We start from the raw sequence: 25065 nt of genomic DNA on the forward strand, positions 1-25065 counted from the left end.
GGAATTCAACGTGAAAATGAGAAACGATGAAACTTATGAAAATTATTGTATAATATGGAAAATGCGTCGTGAGAAGAATCGAAGATTGAAATAAATTGCCGGCTAAATTAAAGGAATATTATTATTACTTATCTCCCTGAAATATATAATGAAATATATAAACAATGTTATATTGATCTAATATAAAATATAGAATTAATCCATAAATGGTTAGATTAAAGAATCATAAGTCAAGTGATGAACCTGTTCGGTTGTTAGCATGTATATCATGGCCGGTCGTAAATTAATTTTAGTAGTTTTGTAAAGTTTCGTAAATAAAATATATGGGCGGTAAAAAAAAAAGTAGAAAGTTTCTACTTTTCGTATATTCCAACTTTTATTGCGTGGAACGAGGTGGAACATGTAAAAAAAAAAAATCATTAACAAATCGTCACATTTGTGAATTTCTGAAACACGAAGGTTAATTAACTTTAACCTCAATTTACAAAAGAATAAAAAACTTATTGATAATTTATAACGATTTAAATTAAAATAAATCATATCGTTATAAAATTATCAAATTTAAATGCTTCTTAATAAATTTGGGATATTTCTCAATTATTGAAACATGATTAGTTCTCTGTCTAAAAAAGAGGATTAAAAATTTTAATGTACGATTATTATACATTACATTGATTATTTCTTACAAATTTGAAAATGAATCTTGTCCACTTAATTACTCGAACCAATGCTGTAAGGATGAAATTTTTCGCTTAGCTCATGAAATCTCCCTTCCAACGATACGGAAGCAAGTGAGAATTGATTACGTTGGATGCAAAAAGAGCCTCTTAAACAAACAAAGAGTTTCTTAAACATCTTCAAAAAAAAAAAAAAAAAGAGTTTGTCTAGTGTTACGAAACGTGTCGTAAGTACTGAATACGAGATTCACAGGATATTTACAAAGAAAAGAATGTAGAATCTGATTAAGTATTCCCCCAGAAGTCTTGAATCTTCTCACATCCAACGGTACAAATTCTAAAATTGCAAATGACGCGCAAATCAAACAAATTCGAGGAACTCGAAAGAGAGAAAGGGAGAGCGAGAGAGAGAGAGAAGGGAGATAGAACGTTAATGGCGGGTGATTCGAGCGCAAACCTCGGCTGACGTTCTCAAAGGGGGAATTGCGTTACGTCGAAATGTGTGCACGCGCAAACACGCGCGGTCGAAAGCGAGATACGCGCGCGTGCAAGCAAAATACCGAAACCAGGCCGCAATCCCCAGGAAGGGTGCGTGCTCGAGCACATGCCACGATATTATTCCGGGCCGCGGTGTTGTCCTAGGGCTGATGAATCCGCCGATAACTCCCTCCGCTCCACGAATACCGACATCTCGCGTCGTCTTCCGCGCATTATATCGCACGAGTTCATCCTTACAGATAGATTCGAGAGAAATTGTTTGCAAGCTGTAATCTTTTCTCCTCGAGTCAAGTGTAAATGTACAATATTTTTCGAACGCGATTTGTTTTGCGAATCATCCGTAAAAAAAAAGAAATAGATGGAAACGTAGAAGAAGAGATTGGCGATTTTTTTTTATTCGTTCTTTAAACAAGAGACAAGAGAGCGATCTTCGTTTTATTTATCTTTGAGTTAATAATTAAATAATTTTTGGAGTAAAGGTGATTGGACGGAAAGGGGTAGCTTCTTCGAGAGATCTAAGACACAGTGGTGGCATAATTATTTGGTGAATTAAGAAGAAAGATTCTCTCAGAACACATCCGGACATTTCCACTCCGCTTCGTTGCAATTCTCTTTCAGGAAGTAAGCTCTCTCGTACTCGGTCGTTGGATCACCGTCGTCGTAGCTCGCCGGCAATCTGAAACGTGGAAACTTCTCTGAATTATTATTAAAAGGGAGGATATTGTTAAAGAATATTCTATATTCTACAATCTCCTAGCAAACTGCTTTCGAACGAAAATTTCGCATCGATGTGAAATCGTACGTATCATCAGAATTCATTAGAAAAACGAATTTTTCTATCCTGCTCCTCTCGAATCAACCTCTTAACGGGTCACCTCTTCCTCGAGCCTATATCTCGAAACCGAGTTCGAGAAAATATCCGAGGAAAAGTTGGAAAAAGTCTCGCGTTTCATCGCCTTCTATCGAAATAATTATCGGGAGAGGCATCTCCAAGGAACGAAACAACGAGCTCGATCGAGCTCGCGGCTTCTCGCAAGCGCTCCCTGAAACTTCATAACGATTATTAAAATGGAACGAGGAGGGAGGGGGAGGGGGAGGAGGAAGTTGTCGAGGAGGAATTCCGCGAGTGGCCTCGTCGGGCTTTTCCCCGATGCAGCCCGGGGACGACGACGTTAAGCGCAACACCGGATGTCATGAATAAATTCAACGTGTTATCGAAAAAGTGTAACGCGACCGGCTTGTCACGTGGAGGGCCACCCCTCCTCTCTTCTTCCGACTTTCGAACCAGAGCTTCTCTCGAGTACCGAGTTCTCGAAAAGACGGCGAGACGACACTTTGATAACGGATGCATCCGTCATCCCCTTCCCCTTCCGCATCCTCCTTCCCCATTTTTCTTTAAACTTGAAAACGTGGAACGTGGAATTTTTTTTTAAGGAGAAAAAGAAAGAAAGAAGGAAGGGAAGAAAGGGAAAAAATCATCGATCAACGGTTCGATCAATCAACGCGCGATCCCCCATTTTTTACCCCTCCCTCCCCCTCTTTTTAATCAATCTTTTCGGTAATCATCGTTTAACCATTCCATCGTTGCCCATTTGGCGATCGTCACCTTCTCGATGCCTTCTCGATGAACATTTGATTAATCTGCGTTTTCCATTCGTTCCGCCATCTTCTCTCCCCTATTCAATATTCCATCGATCAATCTTCCAACGCGGCGGCGGCGATCTTCCATTTTCGATCGATCCCGGCTGATTGAAAAGTCCAACGAACCGCGTATAACATCGCGCCCGTTTCATTTACCAGCCAACAAACGCTAATTACCCCATTCATCTTTAATCGATCTCCCTTTCCATCCACTTTGCCCGAGATCGCGATTAATCCTTAACGAATTCCATCCTCGCCCAATTTCCAAACCTTTCCTCCTCCTTTTTCCTCTTCCACTCTTTCCAGAAAGTTTTTACTTTCGATCTTTAAATCTTTACTTTCTCTAAACACACCAAAGATCACGAATCGTCCATTTCGTTCGTTCCCTTTCGAAAAAGGAAGGATATACTCACGTGAACACCGTGTGGAGAATCTCCCGCATGAAGGATCCTTTCCCAACGTCCCTTCGACTCCTCCCGGCCGCGTTGCAAATCGCCTTCAAAACGCATCCTCTCCCATCCTTGCCCCGGCTGGATATGGAACAACAACGCACAACAAGAAGGTTCAGAGGGGGATGGTTGCACGAGGATCGTTTATCATTATCGTAGCCTCGTTATCGTCCCTCGGCTGCTGGAGTCCGTCGCTCCATTCATTAAGTCGGCGATAATACCATCGGTGGCTTGATACCAGAGGCACGAGTGGCGGCCAACGTTTACAACCGTGCTCTCCTCCTCCGCCCTTTCCAGTTAACCCCGCCCTCCTCAACCAACCCCTAAACGAATACCAGTGGCCAATTACCGTGGCTTATTAAGGTGTGATCCGATCTATCGCGACTTATCTCCGAGCAAATTCGAAATTTCGGCCGAAAAAATCGAATCGGGATATTCGAAAATATTCCTACCAATTGGTTTACGGTCCAAGATACGAAGATCCAAGGATTAGAGGAAATTGGAGGTTGCGGGTTGTCGAGGATACGCGTTTTTAATGAGAGATAAGGCATCGTAATTAGTTCAGGAACGTTTAAGCATGTAAATGCCAACTGCGGATGGGAATCGGTTGGAATATTGCGTGTCGTTTCGTACCTTTGATCTCCTTGGAAACAAACATAGTTACAGTAGAGTTGGAGGAGTTCACGATCGATTAATCGTGATTCTCGAAAGGGAAGAAACCTTTTCTCTTAGAAAAATAGAATTCGATGGAAATTATTGCTGCATTAATTTTCTACTTTCTAATTTCTTTCTAATTCGTGCAATATGCACAGAGTGGTTCACCAGGTATCATCATCCAGTGATTTATTTATTATTCGTGTCAAAAATATTTCAAACGGAATTGAACGGATATCAAGAAGTAATCTACTTATTAGGAAATATTTTAAATCAAAGTAATATCCGGTCAATATACCGTCAATATACTAATCTATACTCTCTTTAATGAGTATAGATCAATTCAAATTCTGAAAACGTAGAAGGATACGAAGAAATGTCTTTTTTAGAAAAATAGAATTCGATGGAAATTGTTTTACTTCCAATATTAAATTAATCTTTCTTCCACAATTTTCCATGCACAATGCACACAGAATACCAATTTTCATCGTTGTTATTATCCATACTTATACACGAAAAAAATGGAATTGGACGATTTTCACTTACTTAAGCTTAAGGGATATTTTAACTCGTAAGTATAATATCCGGTAAATACACCAGTCCCCGTGCATCCTGAGACTCGGTGTTATTAAAATTGGGACAACCGATGTTGCTCGTGTTACCCTCGAATACGAGACTCGCTTCGTATAGCTGGTGCATACGGATCCGGTTAAGAAGCCGCAATCAAGAGAACAATGGGTGGAAGGGAGCAGACCGCGATCAGAGAATTCGAGAAGAGAAATAATTCCGAAACGAGCGGAACGTATTTCCACCAACAGTTACGGATGCATTTCCAATTGTGACAGTTTACCAATTCGCGGAGAACGTGTATTTATCGTCTCCTGCGCGACGGTGAGGGAGAGAGAGAGAGAGAGACGATTGAAGGGGAGGCGGAGAAGGAGAAATCGATTTGGAAACGCGGCGGGGGAGTAAATGAAACGAGCATAAATATAAAAATTAATCTTGACTGCCATTTTGTCGGCCGAGCGGCCCCCGATGCAGCCACTTGACAAATGGTTACCAATATCGGCCCGATCCAAAGATATTTATGTAAGCAGTGCGCGATGCTCGACCGCGCGTGTACAACGCTCTAGCAACCTGGATGGCTGTATTAATCGATCGATAACGCCTCCACTTTTTTTTTTTTTTTAGAGTTACGCGTCCGAATAATGCTTCGCTGGATTCGCGTATGCAGTTCGTATATCGTTCGTTTCGGATTTGAAACAACAACGACGAAAGAATATTACTTCTTAGTTTCTTAATGAGAAAATTCACCTCGGAGAATTCAGTTTTTTTTTTTCTTTTTTTGGTTAAAACAAGATCGTTGATGTAAAACGATCAATCTTTATCTAGTTGTTTCGATGGTAACGAAAACTGCTTATTAAAGTTTCTGCTTCTTTTGTCCCGAAATAATGGAATAATGGAATATTATGTATCGTCAATCTTCCTTAACGAGAAGATCGTTCGAAGGGATGAAATTGTTGTTCTCTTCTTCCTCTCTAAGGCAAAATAATTCGACGATCAACTCGAATCTTTCCTGTCTAATTACTTAAGAATTAGATAATTAAAGATTTATTTCGTCGGGAGGAGGAGAAGGAGAAGGAGGACGACGATAGGATTCCTCGAAAAATATTAAATCAAACGTCATTGATGGCAAATCCTCGTGTTGAATATTCGCGTTCTTTTTAACGAGAAAATCGTCGTCATTCCCTTCTTCTCTCCTCGTTTCTTTTTTCCTCTTCTTTTCGACTTTAAACAAAATAATGCAAAATAATTCCACGGTCAAGTGGTCACGGAATTTTTACCGTTTTTACCGATAGAAACCTAGCCTTTCTCCACCACTTGTCCGATTCTCGCTGGATAATCGCGAAAAAACGACAATGAGAAGGGGAGGAGGGTTAAGTGGCCGGCGACTCTCGAGCGTCCCGATCCCTTCCCTCGTCGTCTCTATCGCAACGTACAAACGTTGACCCACGAAAATGGTGGAAGGCGATCGCGAAACGATAGAACTTCCCGTACCTTTCAACCTCAAAGCACTCTATTTCCCTTTCTCTCTCTCTCTTTCCCTCTTTATTCCATCTCGCGTACCGTTTCACCTCTTTGCTCAGAGGTCCAGGAGGACGAAACAAAGCTCGACGCTGCCGAATCGAGCTTTCGTCGCTCGTTTCTCTCGTCGATTCAACAGAGAGAGAGAGAGAGAGAGAGAGAGAGTGGAAAAGACAGAAAGGGCGGAGAAAAAGCTGCAGTTTTTCGCGGACCAGCCGCGATTGTGCGGTTCCGAGGCTCGCGTTGAAGCGGCTCCTTTCGCCATGATCTCGAGCCCTTGCCTCGAGATTTCGACCGTTGGATGAAGGTATATTGGAGAAAGTAGCCCTCTTTGTTTTCACGCGAATAATGCCGCCTTCGGATTAAAGAACGTTTCGAGTCGAGGGTAAATCGAATTTTTAAAGCTTCTGTTCGTCGATTTGCAAGTCGCATCGATGATGCTTACAACTCTCGTAAAAATTTTTGTAATAGCCACCAGTTCAAAGTTCAAAGAAACGCTTTTTCTATACTTAGCTTCCTTTTCCGAAGGATTAAATTAATTATAAATTGAAACGTTTTCAATATCTTTCCAACCCATTCTCAAGATTATCTAAGATTATATATATACATATATAGAAAGCGTAAAATCTAATCTGTAATTAAATTTCGTTGAAAATTCTCAAATCTTCAAATAGACGAGGACGGAATAATAAAAGAAACACTTAATTTGGTTAAAATTTGAAGAAGATGAAAAGATGAACGAAGGACGAAAGAAATCCTTGTTTCTGTCTCTTCCATCTTCTTTCCTTTCCTTTCTTTTCTTTTTTTTTTTCCATCACTTACCTTGCCAAAAGTAGTTCCAACTTGCGATACAGCTCCCTTCTGCTTCGACGATGATAATCCTTGAACTTGTTGGACAGGGTGCTCTTCGAGGGCAGCTCCCATGCCTGGCCAGCCGTCAATCCGATGTTGAACATTCCTCGAGGCTTGGAGTAAGTAGTGATGGTCATGCAATACACCAGCTGCGCACGAATCGAACGTTCAAGTCGAGAGAATGCCTTCTCGGGAGGAAAGATCGCGCCGATCTGATTCGACGGTTTCTTTACTAGCTGTGCAGATGTATATGAAGAGGGAAGAAGCGATGGTATGCATTTTTTGGCATGTCCAACACTCTACTCGGAAATCTTGCAACATACTGGGCCGAGATAATCGATTTTCATCCTCCAGAAGGGAGAAAAGAAACGCGATGTAAATTGGTGATTGGTGGTAAGAAACATTCGTCGTTATTTCTCATGCAATACTTTCCTCGCTCGCGTGATCATTCTATTATTTTCTAACAGATCGAGAATGGAATATGATAAAAACCGTTGCGATTAATCTACTAACAACAACCCTTCATCGTTATCGAGGGTGATAAAGTAGAAAAAAGAAGCTAGGACAGGAAGGAAAATTCCAGAGTGAAAAGATGCCGACAGCAATTGGGAGATTGGAGGCGGCTCCCTCGACGAAACATCGTCCAAGTGGTTCGATGAGATAGAAATTCGTTCGCGCGCGAATGGAACAGCAAATCGTCGGCTGTCAAAAACTTTACTTTTTACTCCCTCATCGATTCCAAAACGTTAATCCCCCTCCCCTCCCGTTCGAAGTTCCATCAACGCGTTTCATCTCGGCCAATTACTCGTTGCAAGTAAAGCTCCGTCTCCTTTTAGCGCTTAAATTTTCCATGGCCTCGCCGCCCTCTCGACGAAACACTCGAGGACTCGCGAAATGCAGGTTTCCTCCCGGAGCCGGGGCCGCTTATTAGAAATTATTAGGGCGTCGTTTGCATCGCAACTTCCGCCAAGTTATCCAGTTAACCGGAGGACAGACGGTGCATGCACCATTCTGACGTCGTAACCGAGTTTTCCACGATGCGATGTGAACGAAGGATGGTCGAGTAATTTCACCGAGGGAGAGAGAGAGAGAGAGAGAGAAAGTATATATATATATACACACTCACTTGAACGTTGCTTCCCTCTGGAAACACCAAGTACTCCTCCTCGAATCCTCTCTTCGATCGTTCCATGCTCCTGTTCTCGATCGACTCGCCCCAAGTCGCACCATTTAAAATCCACAGGGTGAAAAGTAGAAGACGCATGATGATCGAGAAATTGGCCGACGCGGGAGAATTCGGCGAACTGGCTCGCTCGCAACACAGAGAAAGAGAGACGTTAAGTGAAATAACCGGAGATGATATAATGGATGGTGGCTATAATGGCGATTAGACCGTTTAGCGTTTCACGGTTTAGAAGAAGGGGTCGTTGAGCCCGCTTAAATTAGCCCGCTTGAAATGTACCCAGTGGCGATCGTGTTTTCACCGTACACTCTCTGGACAGTTGCACGGTCCGTGGAATCGTTCGCGCAACGGTTTCCGCAGAGAACGATTGGTAAAGGAGATTGTGCGCTCGTAAGAGTCGCGTTTTTCAATCTTTCACGGACAAATTACTGTGTGTCGGCCGAGAAAGAGAGAGAGAGAGATTCGCTTAATCTCTATTTGCCGTTCCCTCATCCTCAATCTCGTGAGAAAGTACGGGAAGGATAGAAATCTTTTTCGATAAATCTTCGATACCTTCGAAACGTCTTTAAAAGATGGCTTGGATCTTTCTTTTTCGAATAAAGGAAACGCGTCAAGTTTGTGGAATTTTTCTCTTTCTCGCTCCAGGCTTGGTCGAAATTATAGGCATACATATATATAACTCTGCAGGAAACGCAGGTTAAAAATTAGAAGGCATCCTGGTCAAATATTAATCGACATCGGCGCACCGAAGCGGGCCACGTTGAATAAATAACGGCAAATGGATTTTCACGTGGCGGTAGCCGCATAAATAGCAAAGTTCGCGCGGAGAGAGTTGGTGCCAGAAACGAATTAATAGAAATAGGAGGAAAGATCGCGCGGGTCCGAGCGCTCGCCAAGTAATTAGAACGATGGGGGATCGGTGATCGTCCACCCCTCTTCCCCCCCTTTCGAATCGCCACGAAATTTCACACCGATGGCCAAAAATGTAATTGGAATCGGCCGCTGCTGGAATTGCGGATTTTTTCGCGATAGGGGAAGATAAATCTCCTTTACCCTCTCTCTTTTTTAACCCTTTTTCTCGCCGAAAACTTTTACTGCTATCCTCGATCGTTCCCTTAATTTTTCTAGAATTATTCAAAGTTGGATGGGCTTCGTGTTGTAGCGGATTTTTCACGATTCTCTGATAAAAATCTCCCTCGCTTCCCTTTCCATACTTTCTCTATTGCTTTAATGTTCTCAGGTCAAGTTCATTATCCTTCAGCAAGAATATTTTTTTAGAGAATTTAATTTAAAAAAAGAATGTATTTCCTTTTATTTCTCAAATTTTCGATTAATTTGGGAATAATTTTTCAAACGATCTTCTTGTCGATTGGAAGAGGGGAAGAATTTTCTTTATAGAACGTAGGTAGGATGTTATTTATTTTTTCCAAAATCTGAAATCTTTCTCTTTTCTCTTCGTTGAGACGTGTTACATTCCAATCAAAAATATATTTCAATCATCCGTCTTTGCATCACCTTGCATGTAACTATCTACATATCGATAACGAAGCATCTTTTCTCTTTTCTCTTTCCAACCAATATACACGTGTACGTATAATTTCATCCAAAAGTTTTCCACCCCATTGAATTAAAAGGGAAAGATGAATACCAAGATTCCACTCGAATCCTATCTTGATCTCTCGACGAATGCAATTCAAGCTGGCCTACATCGAGCAACGATACGAGAGAATCGCGATCCTTCATGTTACAACATTTTAATTAATATTAAAAATAAATCGTCGTTTCGGATTTTCAGTTAAAGCACACTCGTGCGCGCACACACATACAGAGGAATCGCGCAAACATTCAAAATTGCATAATTGGAAGTTTAATGCGTTAACAAATTGCAGCGGATGCGTTTAATTGTCTCCCTCCATCATCTCTCTATCTCCACCCAGGCATTAACCTGCCTTAATCCTCTTTGAAAAATAAAATTCCACGTATAGGGATTAAAATAACGTTAAAAAAAAAAGTAGACTTTACGTTTGTATGATTATTTTATTTCGAGGAAACCGTGTGGAAATTTTAATTTTTTTTTCTTTCTTTCTTTTTCTTTTTTTCCTTTCTTCCGTTCCAAAAGCAAAGTGAACTTCGCCTTCGTAATGGATGTCATGAACCTATTATTATTATTATTATTAATAAAACGTCACGAATGCATTTAAACGTTGTTGCAATATTTGGCGGTTAAATATTGGATATTTAAATAATACCGCGATATTATTCCCCTCTTCTTCTTCCTCCTCCCCGTTCCGTTTCCATTTTCCCTTTCTCTTTCCCCCTCCCCTCGCTTTTGTAGACTTTTTCACTCGGGCCCGTTTACAAAAGGGTTGAAAGAGCTGGGCAGGCACAGCACTCCGCCGAAATGAACTGTAAATCCGCGGTCACTCGGTTGACCATTTTGTTAATGCAAAACGAATTACCGCGAATATATACCCGACATCGTCTAAAATGTCGTGGCGAAAAAGTCGTGAAAAATCTTTGAAAGAGAAAAGGGGAGGGAAAAAAACGCGTAGAGCGTCGACACTCTGCTAGGAAAGAAAAATGATGGGATACGTAATGACCAAGGTGCATCGCCTGAAGGATCATCAACTTGCGTAACAACTTTTATCGATCGATCGATACTTACCTAACAGATATCCAATCTGCAACTTGGTTTAAATGGATTAACACGATTTATTCTCTCCATCATAATCAACTCAACTACACTCTCAATATAACATATAATGCAATCAAACAGTATTAACTTACAAGTTTAATTTTTCAATCTTTTAATTTTCTCTCTTGATAAACTGTAACTTGAAATAAAAAAAGAAAAATTAACTCTTTCACTCATTTCCATCGATCCATTTCCGATAAAATAGAGATACTAGCCGCACACCAGTCGTAACCATTCCATTCTTATCCAACTCATTCCACCGACAATTGTTCAAAATTTCCATTCCTCCGATATATATCTGTCCACTTTGCATTCGAAAATTCCCGTGCTGGATCGCTCGCACGATCACGTTCACAGAGAGAGAGAGAAAGAAAGAGAGAGAGAGGCGTTGGAAAAATTCGAAACACGGAACGAGGATGCGGTCAACTTTGGCAGCGATTCGACCGAAGCATCGGGGGGATTAGACGGACGGCTCGGTTTGAAGAATCGGCGAGGAGAAGGGCGAGGCACGTTTCCGTCGCGTGGGGAAACGCGGTCAACGTTCGCGCACGCATACGAATAGCGTCCAATTGAGGGGGATGGCTGGGGCGACTCAGAACTCGAGCTCGTAAATGGAGTGGCGGCAGGTCGGGTACAGCCCGTTGCAATCCTCTCCGCTCGTGTAAGCGCGCTCGTAAGCTTGATCCTCGGATCGCTCGAAACGGCCACCGTCCCCCGGCAACCTGCAAGAAAAAGAGGGGGCGGGATTTTAAGACTTTAAGGTCGAATGGAGGTGGCCGAGATCCGGATTCGATTTCAGACTTCAACGGATCCGATCTCTCGTCCCCGTTAAGAAATCACAATAGCGGGAAATAAGGGGTGGGGAGGGAATTAGGATAATCCCTTTAAAGCTACTTCGATCATCGTAGACGATTCCATTCGAAATCGTAGATGTAATTTGATGTAATTATGATTGGACAGGATGGCGTGGTAATTTCTCTCCTTTGCCTCGAATGGAATTTAGAGGAAGGATATTACGTCCAAAGATACTGGGAGAAAAAAATTACCGGTGGAAAAAAAGTTATAGACAAAGCGCAACAGCGTTGATTCGTTCGAAACGAGTGGATCGGTTTGGCAAAATCGATGGCTAACCGATGGTTACCTGAATCCGGGACATTACTCCTGATTCAATCGTTTCGGTTGATTAATCCCTTTAATTGATTATACGCCGCCCCGGCCAGACGTTTTAGTTTCATAGTAGCTGCGAGTTTGAATAACGGCTCGAATTAGCTATCCCTGTTTCGTCATTGAATACGGTTATTACATATGGGATACATAGAGGATATACAGAATTCGGCCTCCTTTTTCGTTTTTCTTTTTCGGTTCGGAATTCGATGGATTTTCGGTTAATAATTAACGTAAATACCTCGATGAATATTAACCACGTAATTACTATATCGCTGCTTCGTTTCATATTCATACGTCGCATTTGTTATTAATGTAATTATGAATATCAATCGTAATTTCGATCTCATCTTTTTTTACGATTGATGTAAAATTTCTTTTTTTTTTCTTTTTTCTCTCTTAATCTACATGGTTTCAAGAGACGATCAGACCAGCGTCCATAAATAATCGAAATATCGATGAGGTGAACGCGATACCCACGTAAAGATGGCGTGCAGCAACTCCTGGACCAGGCTCCCTTTTCCAACATCCTGTGGGCTCCTCCGGGCAGCCTCGCACAGCGCCTTCATCACGCAAGCTCTTCCATCCAGGCCCGTGCTGCGGACAAATTCTCGTTTAAAACACTTGCTCTTTCGCAAGTGTGTCAAAGAGTATCTATCTAAGATCGTATAATAGATCGATAAAAGTGATCGATGATGGAACTTGAACGAGCAAAACTCGTGGAACGTTAATAGACTCGTGTTAATTAAATTCCTGCAAAAGGAATATAAGATATTCGCGAGATATTGATATCATCCTTCGGGGTCTCGTTAAACGTTCGTTCGTTGATGGAAGAAAAAAGAAAAAAAAGAAAGGAAAAATTGCGCCGAAGGAAAAGTTTGTCGCGTATTTTAATTTAAAAAACGATTCCACGATGTATCCTTTTTTCCTCTTTCTTTCTTTTTTTCCCCCTTTTCCTTTCAGAAGCTGTTTATCTAATGAAAGATATTAAACGACGTTTAAACGACACCTTTAGAACCTTTTGAATAATTCACTTTATTACTCGTGCCTCTTATTTAATATTCGAGGGGGCCGATGTGTCGACAGCGCCGCGATTTAAATACGAATTACGAAAATAAAGGGAATGCGTTACATAGCCGGAATCAAACAAGCGACGTCCTCTTTCTGTTTCGTTATTCTCGCACGTCCCGCATGAAAATTTCTGCGCGCATTTGCATGTGGCTGGCCGGGGGAAAAAAAGGGTTCCATTTGCATGTTACGTCACGCTTCGAGGACGAATGGGAAACGAGCTTTCGCTTTGGATCGAGACAGAAAAGGGAAGTAAGGATGAAAGGATGTACGCGACACCTTCGCGTTTACACGCTGTTTCCTCTATTTCTTATTTCTCTCGAAGAATTCGACGATTAAGATAATTAATCATCGAGTATAATAATTTCTCGATGGAAGAACGAAGAAGGAATATTGAAGAATAAAAATCGTTAAACATAGAAGAGAGGAATATTTGAAGAGGAATTTACTCACGATTGCAGCAGAGCCTCTATCTTCGGATACATGACGCTTCTACTCTTCCGATCGAGCAACTTCGACACCTTCGAGTCCACTTTGCTCGGCAACTCCCATGCCAGGGCTGCTGTTATCCCCATTATTACGTCGTTCTCCTTCACGTAGGTTCCCACCGTCAGACAATACACTAACTAGAAAAAGAAGAGTGTGAGAAAAAAAAAACGAGGATTAATTAAAATTGGATACACGATAGTCTTAGATTATAAAATTCGAAATACTATATTTACTACACGAAACAAAATTTTTCTTCAACAAAATACAAAATTCTATTCCATACCTGCATGTTACTCCCTTCGGGAAAAATCAAGTACCTCTTGCGCCTGGACAGCGTGGTTGGAGCGTCGATCGCGTTTTCAGATACGCAGATGGCGAGGAAATGGAGGCACGCAAAGACGAGGAAAAGATCTCGGATGCCTTGCATCCCTCGAGCGCCGCCGCGATGCGACTCTCATGCGTTGCACCATGGGCCGCCGCCCGCCACCCCGTTCTCTCCAAAGGGAGAAAGGAAAAAAAACGCTCCAACTCCTCCCCCCTCTACGTAGAACGCGCGCCAAGAATCGTATCCCGCGACTCGGTTGGAACGCTGTTTCCGCACTGACCGTCTCCGTTTCACGGGCAAACGTTTCCAGTATTCTCGAATAACGGGAACGTGAGACGGATTCGTGTTTTTTCACGGGTCTAACGAACAGACATTGGCCACTCGTTCGATAATTCGTTCGGCAAATAATATATATATATACATATGATATTATACACCGTCTGGTGTTTAATTATTATATCGAGAGCCTTTCTCCTCGGTTTTGGTTAGCAACCGATTCTCATCATTTCTATTTTTTTTTTAAACAATTGTAGCAACTAAAAATTTGTGCATCCTCCTCCTCTCGTTCCGTTTATTGAAATATTATTCATCCCTTACGTTGCGATCTATTAAAGTCAACGTCCACGTATTTCGTTCGAGATGGCGAGGGGGATAGAAATCATCGCGTTCCAAGACGGGCGAGGATCGCTTGAAATATGTATATATAAGAGGGAGAGAGAGGGAGAGACACGGAAGATGGCTCGCTCATTGTACTTTTAAATGCGCGTTTATATTAATTCACACTGTCTTCCAGAATGTGTTGCTGTCCTCTCTTTCTCTCTCTCTTTCTCTCTCTCGAAAAACTGGACGGCAGACGTGGAGGTGTCGCGGAGGAGAGGGAGGAGAAGTGCCCTTTTTCACCGGGGCGACACTTATTTCCTCATTTCGCGGGTCATAGCGGCGGAACGAGCTGCTGTTAATTGCATATGGGAGTTGCGCGCACGCACATACCTTCTCCTCCTCCTTCCCTCTCCTCCCCCACACGGAAAGGGTGGAGGGGAAGAAAACCGCAGGACAGTTCTAAATTAATGCTTTTCGTTAACGCGTCGCTGCCGGCCCCTCCCCCCACCCCCGACACGGATGCAATTATAGGACCGTTGCTGTCCACGGAGGAATGTGGACCCCACCCCTCCCTCTATTCCTCTGGACGTATCCAGAGAAATAAGAAAATTTCACGGTCCGGTTGCACTTTTACTTTTACCGTTCGGACGGATAGGTTTGAGTGGAATTTATTCTCTAACCATCCCATCCAGGGATCGATTAACGAGGAGGTGTTATATAATTTCATATAATAAATCTCAATTTCCAATTGTTAAATTGATACTCTCTGTATTGTGAGAATCTTTATTGATTTACGAAGTAGTTAATAACTCGTCGATTCGAAAATATATTTCTCAACCAGATCAGTTGCTTCGTCGATTCATTGGCCCGTGAAATAGTCGACGCCGATCAAGTCGAGGGGGCAACGTCTTACGTGGACGTCGCAGTAAACAGGATTACCCGTGGTACCGTTGTACGATCTGAAAATTTATCGCAGTCGTTAATAACATCTTCTAATAACAAATCGTATTTGGTCGCGCAATATATCGATATCTATGTTACCCGGCCAACAATTTCAATATCTTCGCGATCACTCCGTCCCTCTGGCTCACGTACTCCATCGCTTGACAGATGTTCTTCAACAGGCACGATCTCCCGTCGAATCCGTGGCTGCAACCACATTTAACATTCCCTCCCGTATATTTTATCCGTATATATAACCGGAGAAAAGCGTTGGTTCGTCCGTCTTCGAATCGAGCCAACACTCGGGGCGAAAAGCGATTTTTCGACTCGAATCGGGGGAAGGGATGGAAAGGAAGGGCAGGGATGGAAAGAAACTGCGGAAACCGACGCGGCATTGGGGAGGTTGGGAAAACCTTCGGCCAGAAATCCAACCTCTTCTCCGCTATTCCAGGGGTTGTAATTTCCTAGGCTGTACGAGTTCCAGGACGGTCACGGATCCATTATTCACTGTTCTGTTAAACTATTTATTACCTCTCGTATACGATCTCGGCGGCCTGGTGAACGTCGTCCACGGACCTGACGAACCTGGTGATCTCGGCCCCGGTTGGAAGCAGCCACACCAGTTTGAAACCAGCCACGTGCGAGAAGATGGTCGTGTAAGGGAACATCGCGATCTTGAAGTTCACCCTGTACTGTAGGATGAGTAAAAAGGAGTGTCAACAGCTTGTCAGAGGGGATGGATCTCCTCGATCCATCGATCACGATTGTCGAGATGACTTCCCTATTTGTCTCGTTTCATCGATATCGGTTTAAAATTGGTTTGTTTATTCCAGGGGAAAAGAGAGGTAATAGCGGGAGGGAATGGCAAGTAACCGGAAGTAAGGAGAGGTACGGTCACGGTCACGGAGAAGCCCGATTGTTCGAAGCCTGATTGCACGGCCGATGATACGTGATGGGAATCGAGCGGCCTCGCGATCGATTCGCCAGTTTTCATTGCGATTTAGGTCAGCCTAAAGGCTGGCCGGCCGAGTTACTCTGGTGGGGCATGATCGAAAACGCGCACTCTCGGGGTTAAAAATTTCATATTGGAAAGAATAGCGGCCGTAGGGGGAGGAGGGGACGACTTTGAGAATAATCCAATATCACGGCAAGGAGGAACCCGCATATCCTCCCCCCGCCCAGTATCCAATATCGAGTGGACAAAGTTAAAAAAAAAGAAGAAAGAAAAGGAAAAAGAGAGGGGAGAAAAAAGAGAGAGACTAAAAAGCAAAAGGGACACGTGTGTGTCCGGGATCGAGCGTGAGGGTGAAATTTCAATTTCGAATCGACAACAGCATGCAGAGGGTAAACTCGATCTACGGTGCGCCGCGTTTGAAGCAAGGCAAGGAACAGGCTGGGGCAAAGTGACGGAGGCAGGTGTTGCTGGCCACGCTGTTTCTCTCGGCGTATATCTCGTCCAGGTGGTCGCAAGGTGTCTTCGAATCTGCCGAGTCATTTATCAAAGATTCGTCGACTTTCTCGGATATTAAGAAATGAAACGAAGAGAGAGAAAGAGACAGAGTTTCACTTTCCTCTTCCTTTCTCGTTTTTCGAAAGAAGATCTCACCGTACCTCCAAGATCCGTAAGGCAAGAGGGAAATAATAGAAGAATAGAGAATTTGCGACTCGCGTCCCTTCACAATCCAGCGACGAACGTACGATTGTATTCGGGATTGTCGAAAAAGGGAACGATGATAAATCGTTGCTGCGCTCCCTGAATAGATGACGTAGATTCGGTTCAATTTTTACATCCTCTTAATCGTACTCTCCTCTCCTATTTTCTTCTCGCGTATCTTTTTGCCCATGGGAACGTGTTGCGGGAATATTCGTGAAATTCTTCCAATGTTTAACGTTAAACGTTTCAAAAACACGTAAATCAAAGTCTAATATCGTAAATAAAAAGAGAGGAAGAAATAATTTGAAAATTTAACGATAATTCCATCGAAGAAGAAATAAATACGAAATGTAGCGATATACCACTCCCTTATCCGACCAAACTCCCTCGTTTCCTTCGTCGAGTCGATCCTCTCGAATAATTTAATTCAAAAATAATCAATTCCCCGATAAATCAAGCATCGAGCACGAATATCGAAGCTTGGATCCGATAAAACGCAACGCGATACCGCATTTTTGCCACTTTATTATTGCACAGTGTGTATCGATTTATGGAACGGTGATCTGGAATTCAACGGCTGTCTCGTATGTTACACGCGGGAGAGGAGGGGGGAGGTGTATAGTGCACGTGCAGCATCGTCGATACCAACTCGATTCCGCTCGAGGTATCGTAGTAAGTGCACTGGATCATCACATGGCTGCATAATTCTTCCAAGCACGAAATGCAATCTAACGGCTGCTGCACCTGGTGCATTCTTCTTCCTCCGCGCCCCCGAAAATCGTAAACAATTACCACCGGGAATAATCCGCCACAGAGTGGAGAAAATTTACTTTACGTCTAATCCCGCTGCGGAAAAATTATTGACAATAATCTCCTTTCCTCCTCTTCCTCTTCTTCTTCCTCCTCTTCTTTAATCCCATCCCTCTGAATAAACACGGTAGGGGAAGAATTTTATCTCTCGAGTTATTACATTCGCGGGGGAGGAACGACGAGTATTCAAAATTGGACTCGACAATTGGAAATAATCGGGTTCCATCTCGCGATTCGATCAAAAGTAACGCGAGAGTCGAGATATTCGATTCGAATGGATGTTGGCCTCTCAGCCACCCACACGGGGTCACACGTTCGCCGGCTCGCGAGTAAATATTCGGAGGAAGCGAGCACGACAAGGATAATGGATCCGGCTTCGGCGGCCGTGGGTATATACGTTTTAGCCCGATCCACGAATTACGTTGAGGGGCAACTTCATCGTGCATTAATGCGGTCCATTACAGAGTTGCTCGTAGGGCGTCGTCGTCTAGGCGGCCTTTTAAGGCGAAAATACGGCGCAACGATCGACTTACATTAGTCGTGGTCCTCTATACACCGGCACATATGGCGCATAAATTTTCCCCCGCGACCGCAAACTGGATCACGTCGCACGGATGGAAACACGGTCAACGGTGTTGCCGGAAGATTATGCTCCCAACGTTACGGACGAATTCGAGTCGATTAAAGGACGAGAGCCAAGAGAGAAAAAGGAAGGAAAGGTGAAACGGTGTAGGAGACATCTATCTAGAAACTATCGCGAAATTCACGTTCAAATTCAGGTATCAAGTAAAATGATTTCGTAAATCTTCTTCGTTGGTTATTCGAAAGAAAAAAAGAAAAAGGAATAAGACATATATATATATATATTTCGAGGAATAATTTCTTTGCGCGCAAATGAGAAAATTTTATATTTAAAACAAACGAAGAGAGATGGTTATTGGGATAATTCGGAAAATCTGTGTCAAAGTTACTTAACGAAAAACAAAAAAAGAAAAAAAAAAGATCCAGCCACAGGAAAAGAAGAATGGAACAATTTCTTCCATTTACATAAACAAGCTATATATATATAGTTTACAATCCATTAATCTTCATTGATCACTCGATTAAAAAGAAAGAGATATAAAGAGATAGATAGAGAGTTGATGGCTTTACTCACAAAAAAGGAGCTGCCCTTCCGAAACGACAAAGATCTGGCGGGTCTGGTCACGAGTTGGGCCGCGGTAACGAGGGTGAGACAGAGGATGGCCCGGAACAACAATCGCATAATCAATGGATGGCGGTGGGCACCCGGCCAAAAATCTCCAACTTGCGGCTTGCACCGAATATATCGTTCGCCTCTCTCGTCTTGCACGAATCTTCGCCCGATGGGATTGAGACGTTGGGCGGAACCAGCGTTCCTCTTCGTTATTGATAACGGTGCTTTGCCCCCTCCCCCCCCTCATTCCGCCGACCGGCCACTAACGACTTTTTCCCCCCTATTTCGCCAAAAGATCTTGGCTCTTGGTCTTCCCTCTTCTTTCGAACTTTATCAAGCTGTTCCTTTCTGTTCTTTTTTTTCTTCTTTCTTTTTTTTTTCGATATTCGATATTCGAGAATGTCGGGTTATATGTATATTCGAATCGATCAAAAGCACGAATCGAGCACGAATGTTACTGCGAGGAGAAATTTTTATTTGATGTTTTCCTTTTTTTTTTTTTTTTTTTATACAAATTCAATCAAACGGCGAATCGAATATCGCAGAATGGAAGAGGGGAGAGGCAAGAATTCGTTCCGTTTCGTTCCGTTCCGTTTCGTTTCGTGTCTTTTTGAAAATCCGTATTTTCTCTGTACATATACGAATTACGCTTATTCGAACGGTTCATTAAACCTGGCGTGAGTGAAAATGCAGTCAACTACACACGATTTGGAGAGGAGGGGGTGGAGAGTGGGAAGGGAAAGAGAAAAAAAATATAGAAGAAATAGGGCGAAGCACGAGGATTTTCAAAGAAGACGAAAGAAGCGGTAATACGGATGTTGATGTTGAAATAAGAAAATTCTCTCGAGTTTTAGTTCCCGCATAACATCCGCCCCTGTTAGGTTAAATCAACTTTGTTCAAACCGACCTACCTTGGGTTTAACTTCCGGTTGAAATAACTCCATTGCGCGCATCCAAAATACCCGTAAAACTCGGGGGTTTAATAACAAATTATCCCGCGTACCGCGTTACGCACACTTATCTTCTCCCCAACGTATTTATGAATCTAATCTCGGAGCTGTAGTACAAAGTTTCCTTCCCCTTTTCTCCTTCTCTCTCCCTCTCTCTATATATATATATATTTTTTTCCTCTCGTCGATTAATCTCCTCTTTAACGCGACGCGAGCCCAAGACGCCAAGGGTGAAACGAGCGATTAAACGAACTCGATAGAGAGGCGGATCCGTCAAAGAGTGTCGTATTTAATTTAAAACGGGTGCTTCGAGAAATGAGATTATTTCGCCGGCATTCTTAATCGACAAGAAAATTCTCGATAAAAAGTCGAACGTGCCAACCCGTTTATTGCATAGCAGAGATGCGATGTAACGACGAAAACAGTCGTGCATCAAGGTTTGGTTGATAAAAGCAGAGAGAGAGAAGGAGAGAGGGAGAGAGAGAGGGTGAAGGAGAAGCGTAGCACAGTAACCCGGGCGCGAGGCCGGATGTAACTAGGTCGAGGAAGAAAATGGAGGCGTTGAGGAGAGTGCGCTCCAACGAATAATGATGGATATTGTGTGCACAATGTACAACGATAACATCTTATCGTTACGATACTCAATAAATCGTGGATATTCTGTCTAAAATTCCTTGGCCAGGAGGACACGTGGGATAAATCATCGAGCAATTATTCCCCCTTCTTCCAAGCGCGGCCGCTTCTAAATATTCGTAGTCCATCGTGAAAGCGTCTCCTTCGTCCGGCCTGAAACGAAAATATCATATTTTCGAGCCCATGAATATCGTTTCGATACAAAGTGGAGGAAAGACATCCCCCTCTCCCGAAAATCCTCATTATTTATTCATCGATTCGATCTATCTTTTCGCTCGGGGATTCGGGAAGAATTTTTCGAGCCAAGTTCCAATTCATTTTTTTTTTTTTTTCAATGAAAGAAATAAAAAGAATTCGTGTGTTACGTTAACAACAAGTGCAACAATTCGCCGACCAATCCCTGGTCCCTCAACGATGTCGATGCCGCTTCGCAGATATTTTTCTTCAAGCAAGCTTTCCCGTCCACGTTACGCCTGCAAACGATCGTTAATAATTAATAATTAAATCGATATATCACATACGTTAGACGACAATCTAATCGAAACGTTTATTACACCGTCAACGATTAAATGAATTATCTCGTTGGTATATGATTAAATTTAAACTAATAAAATTTATATACGTATATCTGAATCATTCGTGAGCGCCCTGTTAATTATTTATCAAACCTACACGATAACACGCGTTATACATTCGAAATATTTCCAATCGTAAAAAAGTCGTCGTTGAATTAATTATTAATCGTGAATAAGCGATAAAAAGGGCGGCGAAACGATTTGTAATTATTAACTCAAATTATAAACGTCGAATTATTGAATCGATGATGAGTTACGAATCTTTCATCGTTATACAAATCCAAGATATCGAAGATTAATCGAGAAACGAGTTGTTATTCTTTATTTAATGGAAAAAATTCTTTTCTCGTATTATTATTATATCCTCGATCCATCATTCGACAAGTAAGATTCGAAGATTCTGGGTTAAAGGCACTTACATGTCAAGTTCACGTTGAAGAATGTCGTATACAGGGAGCCTCTCGCTCCAACCCGCTCTACGTCGTCTTCGTGACGAGTCTTCGAAGTAGTTGGTGAAGAAGGTGGCGTTGTTTGGCAACATGTATTGAAACTGAATGTTTTGGCCGTATGACAAAATCTGGCCCGAGACCTGCACCGGCATCGCGAACCCCACCACGAGCTTGACAGAAATTTAGAACAAGTAAGTTTCGATCGTTAGAATGAATGATTTGATTCCTTCTTGAAAAGAAATTTTAACTCGATCAATTAATCGATCGAAAGGATACACAGAATCCTTAAGTAAACGTGAGCCAATTTCATAAAAATTTTTCGAATACTTATATAATATGAAAGAATGAATTCTTTCAGAAATAAATTAAAAAAGGAAAGGAGATCCATCGAAATTATATCGTGCAATTAAGAGAGATCACACACTTCGATCCTCGAAAGTGAAAAAATATTGTGCAAGGAAATAGTCGAGTTACAATTATGTTAAGCACTTGAAACCACTTGGAGAATGGTTATAATAAACCACGCGATTATAGGAAGGAATTATCAAACGGAGAGAGAGAAGTTTCACTTCGTGAATCGCGAGAAGTGAAACTTTTGCAAGTGTAAAGAATTTATACGGCCGAGAGATAGGGGGAGGAGAAGGAAGGAGGAAGAAGAAACCGGATAGTTCCTCCTTTCTTTTTTTTTTTTTTACTTCTTCTTCCCTTTCAAGTCGTTTCCCGAACAGAGATAAATCTGGCGCGCGTAATGAAATGAAAAAACTAGCGGAAACGGAATCAAACAGAAAATAGTTTCCCCTACCGCCGTGTTTGTACCACGATGATTTTTACGTTAAACCTTCCACGAATATGAAAACGAGGAATGGGAATACAATCTATGTTGGGATAAAGTCCAACAAAAAAGAAAAAAAGAAAGGAAGAAAGGAAGAAAGAAAGAAAGAAAGAACTGGAAGGAAGGAAAATTTGAAGCTCACCTCGGCGAGGCTAGATCTCAACTTTTCGAATACTGCTTAACCCTCATTCGTTCCCAAGAAAAGATATTACGGCGTCGCTGAATTACCTTTCTTCCTCCCACGTTTCTTAGTTTCCATCTCTCTCTCTCTATCTCGTTTCCTTCTACTATCACTTTGCGTATACGTACTCGAGCATTATCTCTAACTTAAATGTTTTATTTTTCTTTCTTTCGCGATAAGAAAAGAAAAAAATCCTTTTCTTTCTCTCTTCTCTTAAAATCAGGCGAGAGATATTCAACGAGAGTTGATGATATCATATCTTCCTGAAATTCTCACTTCATCGTCAACGTCGTACGTTCGTTCGTTCGTTCGTTCGAGATCACTCATCGCGCACCTTTGTGCACGATAAATATCCAACCTTTTTCCCGTCTCTCCCATTCAAGATCCACGCCCCCATTGAAAGGTTAGGCGAGACACGCGAGCTCCAAAAGGGAGTCGCGACTCGTGGATGGTTAAATAAATTCAAACTCGGTGTTTTCGAGACGTTCCCGTTTCCGTCCGGCACAAAAGTGAAACGACGCGTGCTACAACTTCGTAATTGTCCTGGTGATAAGATGGAAGGAAGGCTTCAAGGCCCTGCCCCCTCCTTCCAAGCCGAGCGAAGAGACATGGAAGTAACTCAACGTCGCCCAAACCCCCCCTCTTCTTTCCACCGTTTCTCCTTTTTCTTTCTCACTTTGAAGCTGCGCTTTTGACGCAGTGCAGCTCCGCCTGTTTAGATACATACTGACCCAGAAACCGGGTGAATTTTATTTCACGCCAGTTTCCCGCCCTCTCCCCAAGGCGAACGTCCAAATATTTGCCTTATAGTCGTTCCTGTTGCTTGGAAATTTGCTAATCAAACACTTTTTACACGCCGTGGAAACCGTGGTGACGTCGATCGGGATTCAACATTCCTCCGTTCGAAAATCCAGCCACCCGCCGCGCTTCTGCGAATTTCGGGAAATCCTTTCGATCGATCGATCGCGCGTTCGATAAGAGAAGAGAGGAAATCGGAGAGAAAAGATAAAAATAAATGAAAGGAGTTAAATTTAACCGCCTTCCCGTTTAAAGTTCTACACTGATCCTTTTTCCAGGTTACTTCCAACCATGCAAGCGAACACGTCCATACCCTAAATCCCTGACTAAGACTCGTAACTAAGGCACTGGCGTTAAACTCCCTCAAACAAATTCTCTGTTTAGCTCGTATTCCGTTTCCTTGTCCTTGCACCACCTCCTCGAGGGGAGATCCAACCGGCCAACTGTTAATTAATTCCGTACCGTGACTGAGACGACATCCGAGACGTCAATCGGCGAGAAGAGGGAAATCTCTTTCGCGTTTCTTTTCTCCATCGCCAATTTTTCGATTTTCGAATTGACCAGAAAAATGTTATATTTTTAGAGTTCTCTTTGTTATTCAAAGTTACTTTTTCATTCCCCTTCTCCGTTAAACGAAAATTAATCGTTGCTTCCTTTCTCTCGTAACAATCTGATAATAAATCAAAGACGAACAATAAAAGACAGACCCTCTCCATAAAATCTGAGGAACGATAAAATTTGAAGCAATCCAGCGATATTTATGAATACGAGAAGAGGTGAAAGAGAGACGAAACGAAACGCGTTTCATTCATCTTTTGGATACCATCACTCCGAATGAATCGATCGATAGATACCACCACGACTAACTTTCGATAATTCGAAATCTGATTATCAACCGATTAATTATTTCAACGAAGGATTCGCGCCCCGTCCAATCCAATGAAGGGGGCGCGCCAACGATGCCGTTATTCAAATTAGCGCGCGAGTTAAACCCTCCTCGGTGGAACGAGAAGAGGCGTGCTGCTCTCGCGGTAATCCCATCAGCCTCCAAGAGGACGAAGCTCAATTATTATTAAGTTTTATCGCTGCCTACTACGTCCAAGTACGGAATAAATACCTTCAAAACACCGCCGAGAGGATAAACGAGGGGCGGTGGATACAGGGCCTGCCTCTTCCCTCGAACATCCCCCTTCACGCTCGCCCCGATCCGTCCCATCGCCGCGAGCAACAGCAACGACAATCTCCAGTCCACCTTCGTCCGAATAAACATCATTTCCTCCTCCAAGTCTCTCCTTCTTTCTTCGATTCCTCCTCCAAGTCTCTCCTTCTTTCTTCGATTCCTCCTCCAAGTCTCTCCTTCTTTCTTCGATTCCTCCTCCAAGTCTCTCCTTCTTTCTTCGATTCCTCCTCCAAGTCTCTCCTTCTTTCTTCGATTCCTCCTCCAAGTCTCTCCTTCTTTCTTCGATTCCTCCTCCAAGTCTCTCCTTCTTTCTTCGATTCCTCCTCCAAGTCTCTCCTTTCTTCGATCTCTCCTCCAAGTCTCTCCTTCTTCCTTCGATTCCTCCTCCAAGTCTCTCCTTCTTTTTTTTCGATTCCTCCTCCAAGTCTCTCCTTCCTTCTTCGATTCCTCCTCCAAGTCTCTCCTTCTTTCTTCGATTCCTCCTCC

The 25065-nt window shown here is 42.6% G+C and overlaps 4 protein-coding genes across 7 annotated transcripts; all 4 read right to left on the bottom strand.

The window, feature by feature from the left end:
• Window positions 1–579: 579 nt before the first annotated feature.
• Window positions 580–8282, bottom strand: LOC100576702. Its single transcript, XM_003249876.4, has 4 exons — window positions 7983–8282; window positions 6827–7005; window positions 3230–3346; window positions 580–1851 (listed from the first exon to the last, which is right to left on the bottom strand). Exons 1-4 carry the CDS (start codon window positions 8118–8120, stop codon window positions 1743–1745), a joined length of 543 nt encoding a protein of 180 aa, XP_003249924.2. The 5' UTR covers window positions 8121–8282; the 3' UTR covers window positions 580–1742.
• Window positions 8283–10085: 1803 nt separating this feature from the next.
• On the bottom strand, window positions 10086–14816 carry LOC726288. The gene is made up of 4 exons (XM_001122039.5): window positions 13739–14816; window positions 13420–13592; window positions 12379–12495; window positions 10086–11456 (listed from the first exon to the last, which is right to left on the bottom strand). Exons 1-4 carry the CDS (start codon window positions 13880–13882, stop codon window positions 11327–11329), a joined length of 564 nt encoding a protein of 187 aa, XP_001122039.4. The 5' UTR covers window positions 13883–14816; the 3' UTR covers window positions 10086–11326.
• Window positions 14817–15121: 305 nt separating this feature from the next.
• LOC107963974 lies at window positions 15122–20005 on the bottom strand. 4 transcript variants are annotated; one of them, XM_016914187.2, is made up of 4 exons: window positions 19893–20005; window positions 15854–16014; window positions 15422–15529; window positions 15122–15339 (listed from the first exon to the last, which is right to left on the bottom strand). In XM_016914187.2, exons 1-4 carry the CDS (start codon window positions 19932–19934, stop codon window positions 15240–15242), a joined length of 411 nt encoding a protein of 136 aa, XP_016769676.1. In that variant the 5' UTR covers window positions 19935–20005; the 3' UTR covers window positions 15122–15239. The 4 variants fall into 4 exon arrangements, with proteins under 4 accessions (XP_016769676.1, XP_016769675.1, XP_026298582.1 ...); XM_016914186.2 differs by lacking the exon at window positions 19893–20005 and adding an exon at window positions 18943–19331; XM_026442797.1 differs by lacking the exons at window positions 15122–15339; window positions 15422–15529 and adding an exon at window positions 15536–15791 and having other exon boundaries at window positions 19893–19998.
• LOC410063 lies at window positions 19491–24912 on the bottom strand. Its single transcript, XM_006561754.3, has 4 exons — window positions 24517–24912; window positions 21559–21758; window positions 20930–21037; window positions 19491–20717 (listed from the first exon to the last, which is right to left on the bottom strand). The coding sequence occupies exons 1-4, from the start codon at window positions 24670–24672 to the stop codon at window positions 20573–20575; spliced, it is 609 nt and encodes a 202-aa protein (XP_006561817.2). The 5' UTR covers window positions 24673–24912; the 3' UTR covers window positions 19491–20572.
• Window positions 24913–25065: the final 153 nt, after the last annotated feature.

Source organism: Apis mellifera, linkage group LG9 (genome assembly GCF_003254395.2).
Source record: "Apis mellifera strain DH4 linkage group LG9, Amel_HAv3.1, whole genome shotgun sequence".
Taxonomy (NCBI): domain Eukaryota; kingdom Metazoa; phylum Arthropoda; class Insecta; order Hymenoptera; family Apidae; genus Apis; species Apis mellifera.

Bases quoted from the DNA above. Each gene is read 5' to 3' on its own strand.
- LOC726288 (XM_001122039.5), bottom strand. From the start codon at position 13,882: ATGCAAGGCATCCGAGATCTTTTCCTCGTCTTTGCGTGCCTCCATTTC. The intron at 12,496-13,419 runs GTGAGTAAATTC...ATTTGTCCGCAG, and splicing joins ATAGAGGCTCTGCTGCAATC to CACGGGCCTGGATGGAAGAG. The intron at 11,457-12,378 runs GTGGGTATCGCG...TTTTTCTTGCAG, and splicing joins TTGCTGCACGCCATCTTTAC to GTTGCCGGGGGACGGTGGCC.
- LOC410063 (XM_006561754.3), bottom strand. From the start codon at position 24,672: ATGATGTTTATTCGGACGAAGGTGGACTGGAGATTGTCGTTGCTGTTG. The intron at 21,759-24,516 runs GTATTTATTCCG...ATTTCTGTCAAG, and splicing joins CTCTCGGCGGTGTTTTGAAG to CTCGTGGTGGGGTTCGCGAT. The intron at 21,038-21,558 runs GTAAGTGCCTTT...GATCGTTTGCAG, and splicing joins CTTCAACGTGAACTTGACAT to GCGTAACGTGGACGGGAAAG.
- LOC107963974 (XM_026442796.1), bottom strand. From the start codon at position 19,050: ATGCGATTGTTGTTCCGGGCCATCCTCTGTCTCACCCTCGTTACCGCG. The intron at 16,015-18,942 runs GTGAGTAAAGCC...CTCATCCTACAG, and splicing joins GGAAGGGCAGCTCCTTTTTT to TACAGGGTGAACTTCAAGAT. The intron at 15,792-15,853 runs GTAATAAATAGT...GAACTCGTACAG, and splicing joins GCCGAGATCGTATACGAGAG to CCTAGGAAATTACAACCCCT.
- LOC100576702 (XM_003249876.4), bottom strand. From the start codon at position 8,120: ATGCGTCTTCTACTTTTCACCCTGTGGATTTTAAATGGTGCGACTTGG. The intron at 7,006-7,982 runs GTGAGTGTGTAT...ATTCGTGCGCAG, and splicing joins CAGAGGGAAGCAACGTTCAA to CTGGTGTATTGCATGACCAT. The intron at 1,852-3,229 runs GTGAGTATATCC...TCCACGTTTCAG, and splicing joins ATTCTCCACACGGTGTTCAC to ATTGCCGGCGAGCTACGACG.